General features: G+C 54.0%; 6 protein-coding genes across 6 annotated transcripts; 3 read left to right on the top strand and 3 right to left on the bottom strand.

Moving 5' to 3' along the window:
* Nucleotides 1-1,414: 1,414 nt before the first annotated feature.
* Nucleotides 1,415-2,421, bottom strand: PG986_004141 (uncharacterized protein; the record flags this gene model as incomplete). Its single annotated transcript, XM_066840363.1, has 2 exons — nt 1,415-2,276; nt 2,342-2,421. 2 exons carry the CDS (start codon nt 2,419-2,421, stop codon nt 1,415-1,417), a joined length of 942 nt encoding a protein of 313 aa, XP_066702990.1.
* Nucleotides 2,422-3,951: 1,530 nt separating this feature from the next.
* Nucleotides 3,952-4,335, top strand: PG986_004140 (oxidoreductase family protein; the record flags this gene model as incomplete). The annotated part of the gene is made up of 1 exon (XM_066840362.1): nt 3,952-4,335. The coding sequence occupies one exon, from the start codon at nt 3,952-3,954 to the stop codon at nt 4,333-4,335; it is 384 nt and encodes a 127-aa protein (XP_066702989.1).
* Nucleotides 4,336-5,682: 1,347 nt separating this feature from the next.
* On the bottom strand, nt 5,683-6,936 carry PG986_004139 (uncharacterized protein; the record flags this gene model as incomplete). The annotated part of the gene is made up of 1 exon (XM_066840361.1): nt 5,683-6,936. One exon carries the CDS (start codon nt 6,934-6,936, stop codon nt 5,683-5,685), a length of 1,254 nt encoding a protein of 417 aa, XP_066702988.1.
* Nucleotides 6,937-8,630: 1,694 nt separating this feature from the next.
* Nucleotides 8,631-9,041, top strand: PG986_004138 (uncharacterized protein; the record flags this gene model as incomplete). Its single annotated transcript, XM_066840360.1, has 1 exon — nt 8,631-9,041. One exon carries the CDS (start codon nt 8,631-8,633, stop codon nt 9,039-9,041), a length of 411 nt encoding a protein of 136 aa, XP_066702987.1.
* Nucleotides 9,042-9,280: 239 nt separating this feature from the next.
* On the bottom strand, nt 9,281-11,108 carry PG986_004137 (uncharacterized protein; the record flags this gene model as incomplete). Its single annotated transcript, XM_066840359.1, has 2 exons — nt 9,281-10,668; nt 10,745-11,108. Coding segments are annotated over 2 exons (1,752 nt in total), but the record flags the coding sequence as incomplete, so codon positions are not given.
* Nucleotides 11,109-11,872: 764 nt separating this feature from the next.
* PG986_004136 (general substrate transporter) lies at nt 11,873-13,565 on the top strand (the record flags this gene model as incomplete). Its single annotated transcript, XM_066840358.1, has 3 exons — nt 11,873-12,703; nt 12,807-13,181; nt 13,242-13,565. 3 exons carry the CDS (start codon nt 11,873-11,875, stop codon nt 13,563-13,565), a joined length of 1,530 nt encoding a protein of 509 aa, XP_066702985.1.
* Nucleotides 13,566-14,850: the final 1,285 nt, after the last annotated feature.

Genomic DNA, 14,850 nt, shown 5'->3' with positions numbered 1-14,850 from the left:
GACCTTGTAGGGCACGTGAGCAATGTCGTCCCTGCCAATCAAATCAGGTATAAGGGCCCCTATTCATTCCATTCCACGTCGGATGAATCGCAGAGTGTGGGCGCCCGTACGCTTGAGAAATCATCGATGCAACGATCGTCTCCCGCCCGCGAAAGCAACCGGGGCGAGACCAAGTCTGGTTAAGTTGGGAAATATCGAAAATACTTTTGAGACACGGCGGGGCGGAGAATCCCGACTGGCAGCGCAAACTCTGGCGAACTATCCTGGTTTTCCATGACTACTCGCTACAGGTTTTTGACGGGCAATAATATCTTCTAGAACAAAGTGGATGAGGCGGACGCAAACCGGGGTACAGACCCTGGCAAGTTTGCCACATGCGTAGCCCATCTATGACAACGTGTAGCCGAGCCGGATATGCACCAAGTGTGATCTTAGTTCATGATTCCCGGGAAATCCATTTGCCATGTTCAACTTGCCCTTAGTATGGTGCATCCCCGTTGCCACACAAAATTGGCATCTGGATTGGACGAGCCAGTTTTTGATTCCAGGTGTATGACGATGGGACATGATGGCAACGTGACTGACAATGTCGAGAACTTGCTGACAGCCCTACCCTTGCAATGCAGCTGGTACGTATGTTCATCTATATTTATAGAGACGGAGGGTGGCCGATGAACTGGTTCTTTGGAACCGAGCTCGCGTGGAATATCCGGGTGTCAGGGTTTCAGAATCTGGCAACGAACTCATTCTCCACTCCGCCCGCCTTCCGCATCTGAAATACCAACCATTTCCTTGTCCCGCCCCAGGAAGGCCGGTACGCCATCAAGATGCTCCCTTGATGAGATTCCATTCTGGGTCGATGGGTCCCGTAATGGTAAACCTGGATGTAACGCGACCGCGTAATATACATATCCGTGCCAGGGCAGAGATCTGGGCTCCGTCGAGCCATGTGGAGGAACCAGGATTGCAACTGCAATGTCCCGCCCATATTTACCCCTAGAACCAGCTGCATAGAGGCGATAATATCGCTAAGAGATAAAGGGCCAGGCCCGTCAGTTCGATGATGGATGTCGCGTACTGGAATCCGGTCAGCCTCTAGGCCCGCAGGTTACGCAAACCGGGCAGGTGGTTTTTCCAAGTTCCTGAGATACCAATCGGAGGCTGTTTTGCGTCTCTTTTCTTTGCTTTCCTTTCCTTTCCTTTCTCTCCTCCCTCCTGCTACAGCCCCTTAGGGCTACTGCTGCTTATCCGCCCCCCAGACCTGGCAAAGAGTTTCATGCCATAAAATGTTCCACACAGATGCGTACTAATGAATTCAATATGTTGTGTTGGATTTGGTACGACTGCTAATACGTAAGCCCCCCAAATACTCGGTTCCTACAATCTCTCACCCGAAATGAAGATTTGCCGCAGGTCAAAAGGAGTCCTGCTGGCGAAGCCCTTCATCTCCCTGAGCTGCGAGGAGAGGGACGGGAGGACTAGACTGTGAAGTAGGCCGGTCATGGTGGTTAGATGCCGACGGCAGGCCTCCACTACTCTTGTGACGACCTCCTGCCCGATCGTGAAGGTGCGAAACCGGGTCTTGTACGGGGACGTCTTGATCCGGGGCCCACCTGGCGTAAGTGTCGCCAGGCGGAAAGAGTTTGGGCCGTTTCACCTCGTTGAAGACAGTCTTGGCCAGCCGTAACACGCCCGAAGGAAATGCGCAAAGATCCTCTGGCGGTGGCGGGAGCTCGTCCGAGCAACCGGGGAGGTCGACGATCCAATGGTCCGGATCCTCGTCAACCGGTTCCACCTTCTGATTCAGGTTTCGAAGTAGCTGCTGGTGGAATATCTTCCCGCTCATGCCGTCGTGGTGAAAATGGTCCCAAACATAAATGACATCTATGCAGTCTGCCCCGGCCGTGTGCAGGAAACATATATTCCACCCGGGTCGAGTTGAAATGTTAGAAAATTTGGCATCTAGATTGGACTGCATTGTCTCCAGATACTGAGTCTCGGAATCCTTGGAGCTATCAAGGGGTTTCCATTCGACATGGTTGCGGAGTTCGAGACTGTCGAGACGCACGAACTTGGGCTTTTTGTAGGTTTCGCCTACGATGCCCGTCTGCATATGCGGTTGAGCAAGCACGATGCGGACAACTGTATCGTATAACCTAGCCTTGAGAGATGCAACGTTATCGGAGCTGGTCAGGCCCGAGGGAGGACAGTAACGGCAGGCGACGATAGTGCCGCGGAGTTGGTCAAGAACCTCCATTGCCAGATGGTATGCGTCACTATGGCTATGTAATCAGCTACTTGATATTATCCGTGGCTTATTGTGAAAAAGATCATAACTTACTGAAGGCCAAGTCCACGGATGATGTTGGTGTTGGCATCGCGAGCGCCGGGAGACGCGCGCCGTCGGGGCAGGTGAACCATGATGAATGCACAACTCTATGCGTGGACACAGCAGAGATTGAGAAGAAACCTGGAGGCACTGGTGTGCTGCATATGAATGCCTGTCTTGGGCGTGGAAAACCAGATTGAAGAAGCAAGGGACGTCCCAGGTCGTTGGTGCGGAAATGGTTAAAAATAGAAATGCCACGCTACATCACCTCGTGTAGGGGTCACCCCCTGTCGATTTGGTCCTATCTAACGAAATGAGGCATATGATCGCAACCTTTTTGAGTTGTTGAGATGGTAACACGTGCGTTTTCTCTACATACCTATAACCACATTTCTGAACTTCTCCCAGAGACTTTTTTCTTTTCTCCCTTAAGCAACTCATTGCTCATACTCCTAGAGTCCAATGTTAATACACGTAGACTGGGTGTAAGTCAAGTAACGCAGTATCACACTTGCTGCACAATATGTATGGAAATCAGAAGTCAGGAGGCCATAAAATGTGCCACAGCTATGGGATGTGGTTTATACATGTAACGTGATCTCAAAGAAGAAGGACGCGTAATATACAGAGAACCAACGTCTTGCCTTCCTGCGTATGGAATGTAATGAACTCATACTGCGACCGCCATCTGGCATTGCTTCTTTCATTGGGCGAAGAATAAGTTCCTGTTTACACCGAATATGTCGACGTTGTGTGCCTCGACTATGCTCTGAGGTGTGGCTGAAAGACGTTATCTAAGTGACCGCCGATGCGGGAGTACCATTGCACATAGTTAGGTACGAGTTCATCAGCCTCACACACTTGCTATCTGACTTCTGTTTAGGTGCGTGATCGCATTGCCTCATGTCCCAATATACTATGTATACAGCGCATTGCTCACCAGCCCTTGCTGCTTCAGGGTTAAGGAGCTTAATGGGCTTTGCGAGTCAAGTATTCAGCGCCTCCAGGTGTTTCGATGTTCAGGATGCACATAAGCGTACACATATTTTGACATACAAAATTGATCACAGGCATGAGACTGATAATGACCGATTGACATTACAAGAGAATTGATGAGTTGCAGTAGTACTATCACATAGATTCAACCATTCTTCTTTTGACGAGATGTACGAAGTCGATTTTTTCATCATACCGATATTGGACCGATGGATGCAAAGTCCGGTGGCACAGCTCGCTAAGCGAGAGCCGTGATCCATCCTGCCGGAGCATTCAGCCTTTTGGGGCATCCCAGAACAGTAGGCTGAGATCTTCAGAACATGGTTCAGCCAATTGGACGGTGCCAACGGGGTCTCTATCTCCACTGCACGATCATGGACCCCCGGCTCTATTCGGGCCTTCTACAGAGGGCTATGGGGAAATGGGCTCTAGCGTATGTTGCGGTGACCCGGGGTGCTTCACGGCGACAGGGCGCTCTATAGAAATATTTGCTTTCCTCTCGCTCCTGTTCGCTTTCAGAAGCTGCCTAGTTCCAATCTGACACGGGCCTTTGGTCTTCAAGTATATCCCAATTCGCATCCCAAGCCTCTGTTCTAAGTCCTCGCACAGCCACAAAGCATCCCAAGATGTCGTCGTCTCCGCCAAACATCAGCGCCACCTGCCCGCCTATAGACAAGATGATGATGCCCGACGCCCAGAACATTGCCGGCCTCCCTCTCAACATCACCACCTACCTCACCCCGGCCGAGGATTCCTTATACGAAAACATGGTCTCGTGCTGCAGCCCCAACCCCGTCGGCCTCGCGGACGGCTGCTACTTCTGGTGCGAGCATCCGGCGTCCCAAGCGGCCTTTGACACTTGGCGGGGCTGCTTGACCAACAACAAGACCCGCGGGTTCATCTTGGGGATGCACGAGGCGGGCGCGGCTAGGCTGGGGACCGGCGCCCCCAAGAAGATGGCCATGGTCCTTGTCGCCGGCCTTATCGGCAGTGCGTTTACTTGGTTTTGAGATGGGAGTCTTACACAGAAGGGAATGGGCGGAGTGGTAGGACTCGTGACGGGAAGCTCTTTGTTGGTTACGCGCCATCCGTATCGGCAAAGGATCTGGGTTGATCAGGTGCTTGTCGTTCCTCGTACATTAAGGTATGAGGAGGTGAGGTGTGATTTCAGGATATTGGGCACGGGAACTGTCGCTGTCGGACTCTTGAAAGATTGGTTGCTTTTATCGGCCCGAGGTAAGGGATTGAACCCTCCCCATTATCGCACACGCCTCGAAAGCTTTGTAAACCCTCTCAGGGATAAGGCTTGATGCGCAAGAGGTTTTTGCCATTCTGTAAGAGTTGAAACACCTTGTCTGGGCCGTACTTATCCTCGGGGCCCGCGTCTTGCCACGAGGCAGCCGCAACCCACCCTGGATTATCGCACGAGCCGAAATTAGTTACAAATGAGAGATGATTGTGATAAACGTTAGGATGTGGGAGCCGGGGAAGAGGGGTGATAAAGAGAGTGGGAGATGTTGGAACCATAACGTACAGCTTTGTGCGACCTCCATCGCCATGATGTTGTCTCCCTTTTCTTCAACCTGCTGCACAGCGCTAAAGGCGAAAGGCTGGATGGAGGGTGTGAAATACATCTGTATCGGGCGTCTTGAGGGTCTCGAGGTACGGCTCATGTGAATTGTTGTAGAGATCCAAGGAGACCTGGGTTGCCGTCGCTGACCACGTACACCTTTTCTCCAGCAGACATAAGATCAGTTCTGCACGTACGATAAAAATACCATTGGGCTACATGACATACCTCTCACTAGGCGCGGTATACTGAATGCTTCCCACAAGTGACTTGACGGTTCCTTCGGTCCAAAGGAACCGCCGCGTTCACGAGACTCGAGATCGAGGAACGGTTTGAACGCCGCCGGGCTCTCAGTTGGCGCATCGGCACACAAGAGCACCACCCGCGACGAAAGTAGGATTGAAGCTGACGAACGGACCGATCTTGGGGTCGGGTTCCATGGACCTCTGGACCTGGAGTATGGCCTTGGGGTCATTGATTTAGTCGGCGGGGCCGTAGAGGTGAATTGCATACTTCATCTTGGTCAAGGGGTTCGATCAGTCGGGTGTTTTGACAATTGCTTGACTGTACTATATGGACGTCCGCCCGTTCTATCCACTCCAGTATCAGCTATCGCAACGAGGATGATGAACGGGACGAGCGGAACAGGCCACTATGTTATAAATTTCATCCATAGATACCAAAAACACTGCTAACATCAATCAACAATGTATCATCCGAATCATCACCGAACCAGGAAGCGGCAACAACATAGGAAGCCGCACCGATTAGGTTTCTTGTATAGCACTTATGAGTTTCCTTTTAATTCCTCTCGGTACATGACCACCATATCCCCTATGGACTCCTGCACTTTGTCGTTGATGTCGTCAATTAATGCGTCTCTTGACATATCTCGTATCTCGGCCACCTCTAGCCCAATCCTGCTGCAGTCTGCCTCCAGTTCGCTTTGATGCACGTCCACATTGGCAACAGTCTCTTCCAATACCTCATGCTGTTCTCCCAGTTGGTCGACGCGACTCTCCAAGCCTTGCAATTCCCGAACGCAGCCCTCCAGCTCCGCAACACGGCGCTCAAGTTCTACATTCCGAGTCTTGCACTGCCTGTTCTCCACCTCGAGCGCTTCGATTCGCTCGTCCTGCTGTTTCATTCGCGCTTCGATAGCAACAAGTCGGCTGTCCGAGTGACCAATCTTGGCCGAGGGTGATGGAGACGCGGTCTCGACGAAAGCTTCCGCATCGGGCGACCATAACCGGCGCTTCGACGTCGCTCGGGTGCTGGATCCATCACTACTACGGCGGAAATAACGTTTACGATTGTTATCTGGTAACTTGCGGTCTGAGGTGAAAGCTTCATTCTCGCTATGCGGATACCCAGGAAGCTCTTCGTCATCCGGTGGGCCATAGCCTGATGGCGTAGTGACCGCAACCGTATCATTGTCCGACTCGTGCGAAGGCGTGCGCCCCTCGGTTTCGTTCACGTATTTTGGTGGAGAGCTGGGGTGGAATAGCTCGACCTGCTGCGGCGCGGTTGCGAAATCGAGAAATCCCGTGGGATTGAGAAATGGCCGAACGGCCCTGTAGAAAACGTTGTATGTTGCTTTCGGCAAGGCATCGTGGGCCATGTAGACCGAGAAGATCGACGATCCGGCAAGCGACATGAGGGTATCGACGGCCACTGAGTTTTGAGGCTCAGGTGCGTCATCTCCAACAGGATTGATGAGGCGACCAAGTGCTCGTAATCGGAAATGAAGGCGTGTGAGATTGCGCGTGGCGCCGAGCTGCTGGCGCACGAGGTCCATACATGGCGGAGAGTCGACCAGTTGGGTTGTATGGTCATGTACCGTCCGGGCTAAGGAACATATTCGATCGGCGGTGATCTGAAGGGATGGCGCACGCGCGCTAGTGTCGATGCTGAAAGTGAAGCGAACCGACGGGCTGCACGTTGTTGTCTCTACATGAAGAGAAATGGCATCTCTCACAACTCGGTTGCTCGGCTCGCAAACAACGACGACCGGATGGGTGAAACGCGTCTCGTCTGGCATGTCATGGACGGAGAGGCGATTACTCCAGTGGCGTGCGTTGGCAGTATACCAGTGAGACTGATATCAACGGAATAAACGGAATAGTCGAGTGGCTCCAATGTCCGTTCTCAGTGGAACACCGTTGATTCCAGTCAAGGCAACCAGCAGTTGTCAAGGGAAGAGGGAGGGGGCCTACGAATACTGACCTAAAACGATCAGCGTGGTCCAGATCCTACTCCGACAACATCACAGATACCCTTAGATGAACCGTAGCATGATCAGATGGCGCCGAACCTGGTCTGCGACGTGCAATACAGACAGCAGGCTCTGACGTAATTCCACCGATCCGACTCAATCAAGGAATACTATGAGCTGCCGAGAACAGAGAAATGGAAACACGCGTACCTTCTGATTGTAACCTTTTGCGCTTGCACTCTTGCGACGCGTGTCAACGTGGTCCAAATCCTACTCTTGGAAACATCAGAGATACCCTTAGACGAGTCGTAGCGTGACCAGAGGGCGTCGAACCTGGTCTGTGGTGTGCGATACAGACAGGTTGCGGCGTGATCCCACTGATCCGAGTCAATCAAGGAGTACTGTGAGCTTGCAAGGAATAGAGAAATGGAAACACAATTGAGAACACGGCAAATGAGTCTGCGGAGGCGTTTGCGCGACGCTGGTTTCGGATCGCGACGTTGATGTGAAAAGGAAGTGGTGTGGATTTTATATGACGGAGAAAGATGGGAGGCTGGAGACGAAAGAAGGATCAAGTTGATGGGTTGGTGACTGGATTGATGGGTCCATTCTGCATCGGAAAATTGTCGGGTTATTGAGGTGGGGTTGATTACTTAAGCCCATTCCTATTAACGTTTGCCCCACTTTCCATTGTTCTCAGTCTGTCGTCTGGGGGGTGGGGTAATAGCCCAACCTGCCAGAAATAACGTGCTGCATTAGTCGAGGGGTTCTGACTCCTGAGGCTCTCATGAAATAGTTCGAGTAAACCCAACAGCGACCGTTTGCGCAACTTGAGCCGGCATCGGGGTAGAGGTGGAATAATCAGAGCGAGATAACTGACATTGGAATAACGGACATTGGAATAGCTGACCTTTGGGATAGGTGGCACGGGAATAGCGGACTGCAATGGGATTGTTGGGTTCGTAGCGTAACTCAAATGTCGCACGGCTTGTAGGATGTAGGTAGTAGTTGGGATTTCCCAATTGGAAATTGATGTACACGCTATTTCAGACTGCAAGAAGGCCGGGCCCTAACACAGCTGGGGGATGATGTAGTCTTGAGACCCAAAGACCCTGAGGTCGCCTCCGGGGACAGCGGCCACTAGCACTCCTTCCCCCGCGGCCCCCGCAAACCCCTTGAACCCACCAACACCAACACCACGCCCTCCTTCACCCACGAGCCCTAGCAATGTTTCAACTGCACCTGCAAGAAACTGCCATTCGATCAGCCCGACAACTCGAGCCTGCAACAATCTGAAGGACAGTCCGCTGGAGCCTCCACCCAGCTTATGGCGGAGACTTTTTCCCTTGCCTTATGGTTCCGTTCCTGGCAGGCCAGACAACGTCGGGCCCATAATGCACGACAGTCAACCCCTAGTCATTTCTCTACTCTGGTTTCCCTGTTCCAGCTTTTGGATGGCGCTGGCGATCATGATACTTCGGAGACGAGGGTTATATGGACGCTGCAAGGACTTGTTCGTGATGTTTGCAGACCAGCAAAATGCCGGGCCACAGTATCCTCCTTCCTTACAGACTGCAGCAACATCGGGGCCGTCCCTGACCATACACGCCACCGACCGTCCTACGACTGCATCATACGATTCCCAAGTGACAAGGCGCCGAAGGGTCCACCAGCCCGATGCCGAGGACCAAGATCTCTACCGCTGCAAATACGGCTACGAGACTGCTCGACTGGACAACTTCAAGAGACACCTGGAACGCCGGAGCCCGGGCTGCATAGGGGGTGAGAGCCTCGGTTCGTTCACCTTCAAATGCAACACAAGTTTCGGCGATGTGGGAGAGTGGGCGGACCATAGAGATACAGGCGAGCGCTTTCCGCGGTTTAGCAAAGCCCGGGTCTTCTATGATTTGGCCCCAGCCTCCTACCGTTGAGCAGATCCGAGGTGTAAAAGTAGGCACAAGCTACGATGATGCTCCAGGAATGGACGTACTATTAGGCGGCCTGGTATATGATATTTGACAATATAAGATTGTTTTCATTTTAGGGGATCTCAATGAAGATATCTGGGTTGGCTTCCTGACGGAGCAACATGCTATAACGTTGCAAACCGCCATCCTCCAAGTAAGCATGCCTTAGCTTTAAACTGTCCAGCGGCTCCTGGTGTATCACATCAGACAACTTCGATAGTCCCAACCAGCTGCCGCAGTTGTTGCGATGTCAAAAGCTCACCACCTCTCCAACCGTGTACCAGCCCGATACGCTCAAACTTCCCTTCGTCCGTCGGCCTCAGCACAAGCCCCATGTCGGGCTTGAACCAGAGGCAGCGCACAGATATGGGACTGGCTTGCGCGGCAAAGAGGGCAAAGTCCGGGCTCGGCAGCCACCACCGTATCGGGCCAACGACGGAGGCCCATGACCACGAAGGAACGCGTGGGTCCGAGGCCCGTTGGGGATACGAGCCAGCCGGGCTCTCGAGGTTCGGGTCCGGGACATACCAGAGCAGGCCGTAAGGCAGCGTCGACTTCCATATGCCGCACAGGTAGTCATCCTCGGTCGGGCGGGTGTCTCCTATCCGCCGGGCTATCCCCGACAGAGCCAGAAGAACGTCCTTCTCGAACGTGAGACGCAGCTGGCTGTACTGCCGGGTCATGGCCCACCAGCCCCGATGGGACTGCCGACTGTCCAAGGCGGCGTCGCCCGTCAGTAGCTGGGCGAATGTCTCTTTCGGGCCAACTTCCGGTTCCCGCTTGCCGCACTGGCATTGGTTGCCCGCACGGCACTCGGACAGGAGATCGCGGCGGCAGAAGTGCAGCACGCGTAGGGAAAGCAGCCGCTCCTGGTATACCCAACCCCTTTTCCACAGCGGCGGGGACGACTCATCTCCACCCGAGCCTTCCCGTCCGTCCATTTTCATCTTGAAATGATCGTGTGGCTGGCGGGAATAAATCGCGATTTTCTCTCCATCATCTCCGGTATACCAGATTGTGCCGTGGTTTATCTCCTTAGTGGGCCGACGATAACACCCTCCATCTCCGTTCAGCGAATCTGTGGTTGCGATGGTAACGTGGGAGCCTTCATAGATTTCTGCCATGCGCTGCGCCTCTGAATCCCAATCCTTTTTGCAGTCTTGGATGATACACAAGGAGTCGACCCAGAGATACCGGATCCCCAGGCGCCGCGTGATGTCGACTGCGTCCTGGAACGATCGGGGCAAGTCAGCAATCGCAATGCCGTTTAGATGAGATGACAGGGTCTCCGTCGTCGTCTTCAACATGCGACTTGTGTCGCCCCAGCAGTGGCTCAGGCAGGCGTAAGTTGCATCTTGTCGGTCTGTGGCCAGTAACTTTACCGTACCCTCATGTCCAGATCGATAAGATACGTCCAGTACTCTTGTGAGAAGTGAGGAAGCTCGAGCGCCGTGCGAACATGCATGGTCTGATATACATGTTTTGATTTTCTCTTTCGCCCAGGCCAAGCTGCTATCGGTCGAGGTGTCACCAGGTACTACTTCCATGCCGAAGCCAACCATGAAAGGGAAATCTGCAGTGGCTGAGAACTCTGCGATTCCCTCATGATAAGTCTAGGTTGCGTGTACACACAAGGCTATAAACAAGTAAGTTGGGTAGTAACATACCGGAAGGAGTGAAGAGGAAGAACAGGGAGCTATGCTCGACCGCGCCCGTGTCCGGGTTGAGCCCCGTCACAAAGAAGGTGTCGCGATAATACGTCGGTACTATGGTGAGTGTGGTATGCTCCCAGTTTTGATTGATTTCTTGCTGATCGATGGTCTCCACCAACACTCGACATAATCTACACGTTGGGGAAGTACGGTGAAGCTGATCCAGTCTGATGGTTTTATACACGTCGACCTGACGATGGGCGGCAAGGTACCCACAAAAATGGCCTTGGGCTTGAGAATCGCCGAACTGCACATCTGGGTGCTGATCAGAAATACCAGTGACATATTTGTGTATCTCGGACACGATATCCGCCTCGATTCCTGAAGTTTCGGGAGGTGTAGGATCTTATACAACAGGAAGTCAAACGATGATAAGCGTCTTATTGGGGCCGTACTTCTGCTAGAGGAACCCATAGTGGTCAAAGTAGTCGTTCCCCGCACTATGCTGACCTACCCAGATTTAACTCAACAGCAAACCGCAGTCGACATTCATTGGGATCAGAAAGAATAATCTTGGGACTCTGGGTTATTGATGATCCCGATTGATCAGTCAGTAAGATGCGCATGGGGCTACGATAGATCTTGGTTCCCAGAGCCAACGGATCTGTAGTGGTTGCAGGAGTCGATAGCGGGTAGCATGGCAGGCATCAACTGTTTACCTTATGTGACAAGTATGTACCTACATGAATGCAACCATCAATCCCTTTTGCTGAGTGACTTCTACCAGGTATCTGATAAGTGTTTGCTGACCACCGGTCCCGGGGATCCGACAACCAAGTTGGCTTGGCAATCTCAGTCGGACGTCATTCGGTCGTTTGTCAGCAAGATCAACACCGCGCCCTTTCCTTTACACCTCCGCCATCCATGCTAGACCATAGATAACTGCATCTTCATATCCTCTCCGAGTTTACTCATGTCATATATAGCTGTGCTACCGTGCTTCTGTTACAAACCTCGGAAACGGTCCAATCCAAATATTCATAGTTGAGCCTTTCCAAGACTGCAGAAACTGCTCCACGGCAGTGACTTCAATAGTCAACCAACATCTGAGCTTCTATCGGTCCTCACTTTTCTCTCAATAACATGGCGCCATCAAGGAATCGGGTACCCAACTACATGCTGGCCTCGGTAGCAGTCTCCCTAGGCGGCCTGGCCATGGGCTGCGACACGGGCGCTGTCGGGGCCATCATGGCGATGCCGGCCTTTGCCGCGTCCATGGGCCCCTTGTCCGCGACGCTGGTCGGGTTCACCGTCTCCCTGATCATGCTGACGGGCGCCGTCCCCTCCGTCTTCGCGGGCTACCTGGCCGACAAGCACGGGCGCCTCAAGGTGGTCATGCTGGGAGCCGTGCTCTTCGGGGCCGGCGCCGCCGTCCAGGGCACGTCGTATGCGCTGCCGCAGTTCCTGGTCGGGCGCGCGCTGGCGGGGTTGGGCGCCGGCGCGTTCCTCAGCAACATCAGCGTCTACATCTGCGAGGTGGCGCCGGCGCGGCACCGCGGGATCCTGGCCTGTCTGCCGCAGTTCCTGAACACGGCGGGGGCCTGCCTCGGGTACTTCATCTGCTACGGCACGGTCGACCTGGGTGCGGGCAACAGCACGGCGTGGCGCGCCCCCTACATCGTCCAGGTCGCGCTAGCCCTCGCTCTGGTTGCCTGTTGCTTGGCTCTTCCTGACTCGCCGCCCTGGTATCTACTTCATGGGCGCCGCGAGGAGGCAGCGGCTGCGCTGGAGAAGCTGGATGTCTCGCTCGTGAGCGAGGATCGCGACTTTTTGCCGTCGACTGGGCAGCAGGTCAGCTTGAGCCTGTGGCAGGGCCTGGCGCTGTTGTTCCGCAGGGGCTATCGTACCAGGACGATGCTGGCGCTGTTTATCTTGGGCATGGTGCAGCTTTCCGGGATCGACGGGGTGCTTTACGTAAGTTGGCCGTTTCTGGTTTCCTTTCGCAGACGCTTTGAAACATCCGCCGCGGCATGGCTTCTTGAGGCCTCACTTGCTGACCGCAAATGGTGATGATCAGTACGCTCCGACCCTCTTCGCACAAGCCGGCCTCGAGTCGCAGACGGCCTCGTTCCTCGCCTCGGGCCTCTCTGCCGTCTTGATGCTGGCCATCTCCGTCCCGGCGTTTCTCCTTGCGGACAAGTGGGGACGACGCACCTCGGCCATCACCGGCGGCGTGGGGCTCTCCGGCGTGATGCTGCTGATCGGGCCGCTGTACGCGGCGGGCGCTGTGCACCCGTACGGCGCGGCGCGGTGGGTCGTGATTGTGTCGGTCTACATCTTCGGCTTGACGTACTGCTCCACCTGGGCGATCGTGGGCAAGATCTACGCCAGCGAGATCCAGCCGACGCATACCCGGGCTGCTGCCAACTGTGTCGCGCAGGGACTGGGATTCGTGAGTCTCCAATGGTCATTGTTTCCCTCATTGGTCGTCTCTAATTCAATTGGGTCTTAGTTCACCAACTGGCTTGTCGCCATGGTCACGCCCATCCTGCTGGACAAGTCTGCGTACGGGGCGTACTTCCTCTTTGGCGGACTGGCTCTGGGGACGGTCCTGGTGCTTGCGGCCTACATGCCCGAGACCCGCGGCCGGTCGCTGGAGAGCATCCAAGAAGCCTTCAGCCACCACACCAGCGGGTCTTCATCCATCATGCAGACGTTGCGTCGCAGGGCTGGCTTCACGAATCGAGAGACGCAGCAGGAAACCAGTATCGAGTTGGACTCCAACTCCGGCAGTGCGAACGCGAGGAGTCTACGCGTGGAGCTTGCATCGGCCTAGTTCCATCGGCCTAGTTCAGGTTAGGCGAAGTCGGTCCTCCCTGTTGATTGTAAATGAGGCACAATCAAACCGCGCTTTATCAAACTAGCGATGTATGGATGGGCAAGCAACCTATCATGTGTGATAGCAATCACCTGGCGGGCGGAAGCACGATGGCAATCAAGTTAGCATGGAGGTGGGAGTCATTACGGATGACTCGTCTAGAAGATACATCATGGACCATTTCTTGATATCATGTTTCCCATGCCCCAGGCAGTCTTCTTTTGCCTATAACATTCACCTATATGCATAGCCGGAGCTAGCAGGCAGACAGCAAGTACAGGTCGCGGTCATGGCGGTTAGTTGGACTGGGGCTTCCTGGAGTTTTGTGCAGCTCCGCGGGCCATTGTTGCCCCCAACGATCGCCCGGGCAGTTAGTGCCTTCCCGGAGCTGAATAGACAGTGACAGTTCTTGCCTCGTTTTCTATCATTCCACCTGAGCTTCTGCTTGGGCCACACCATAGTGCCCCTCGATTGCCCCTCGGACGGGTGACTCAGTTCGTCTCATACCGGGCCCCGACTGACTCGGCCCCTGCGGTGGGAGCTCCCGTTTGTGCATACCCTTTGACGCCCTCGGCCACCCACACAACTTACAAGTCATTCAACTCTCGTCTCCTGCTGTCATCCCGTCTTCTAGGAGACACCCTATCGAGATTCTTCTTTTTTTGGTGCCTTCTTACATTGACTCCTCTTTCAGTTTCTCTAGGTTCCGTCTAAACTCGCCGCACACGCCGCGTCTTCATCTTGTTCATCTCCTCCGGCGGCTTGCTTGGTCACATCAAACGCATCGCCAACATTCTGCAAAACACACCTGCACAAGCTTCGCTGGCTTCACCACACTACCGCCTCGGGCCTTTCGTCCCATCACCTTCGATCTCATTGCCTTTCATCCATACTCACCACCTGAATTCACGGGCACGGCGTGCTCTTTCTTCTATTTCCTTCTTGGGTACATGGACATACCGCCGCTGTACCAGTATCTCTCTCCGGACGAAACCTTGTTGTCTTCACGACACCTTGCCACGTGTCTATCATCTCGAAATCTCCCATCTCTTCGGAATCTTCTGTGTTGACCATCGAACTCGCTGCACGCCTTGTTCTTCTGGCGTTCATCCCCAGCCGCTTGGACATACCGCAGCAGCAATATCTGTTCACGCACGCAACCGTGCTATCTTCCGTCTCATCGCCGCCGCCGTCCTTCCGTCCCATTGAACGCACCACCTTGCGTCAAATTGAACGCTCCGTC

The sequence above is a fragment of the Apiospora aurea genome, assembly GCF_038362705.1.
Source record: "Apiospora aurea strain CBS 24483 chromosome Unknown utg000003l_segment0_segment0, whole genome shotgun sequence".
Taxonomy (NCBI): Eukaryota; Fungi; Ascomycota; class Sordariomycetes; order Amphisphaeriales; family Apiosporaceae; genus Apiospora; species Apiospora aurea.
The sequence above is the reverse complement of the archived record's forward strand: the minus strand, read 5'-3'. Positions and strand labels throughout refer to the sequence as shown.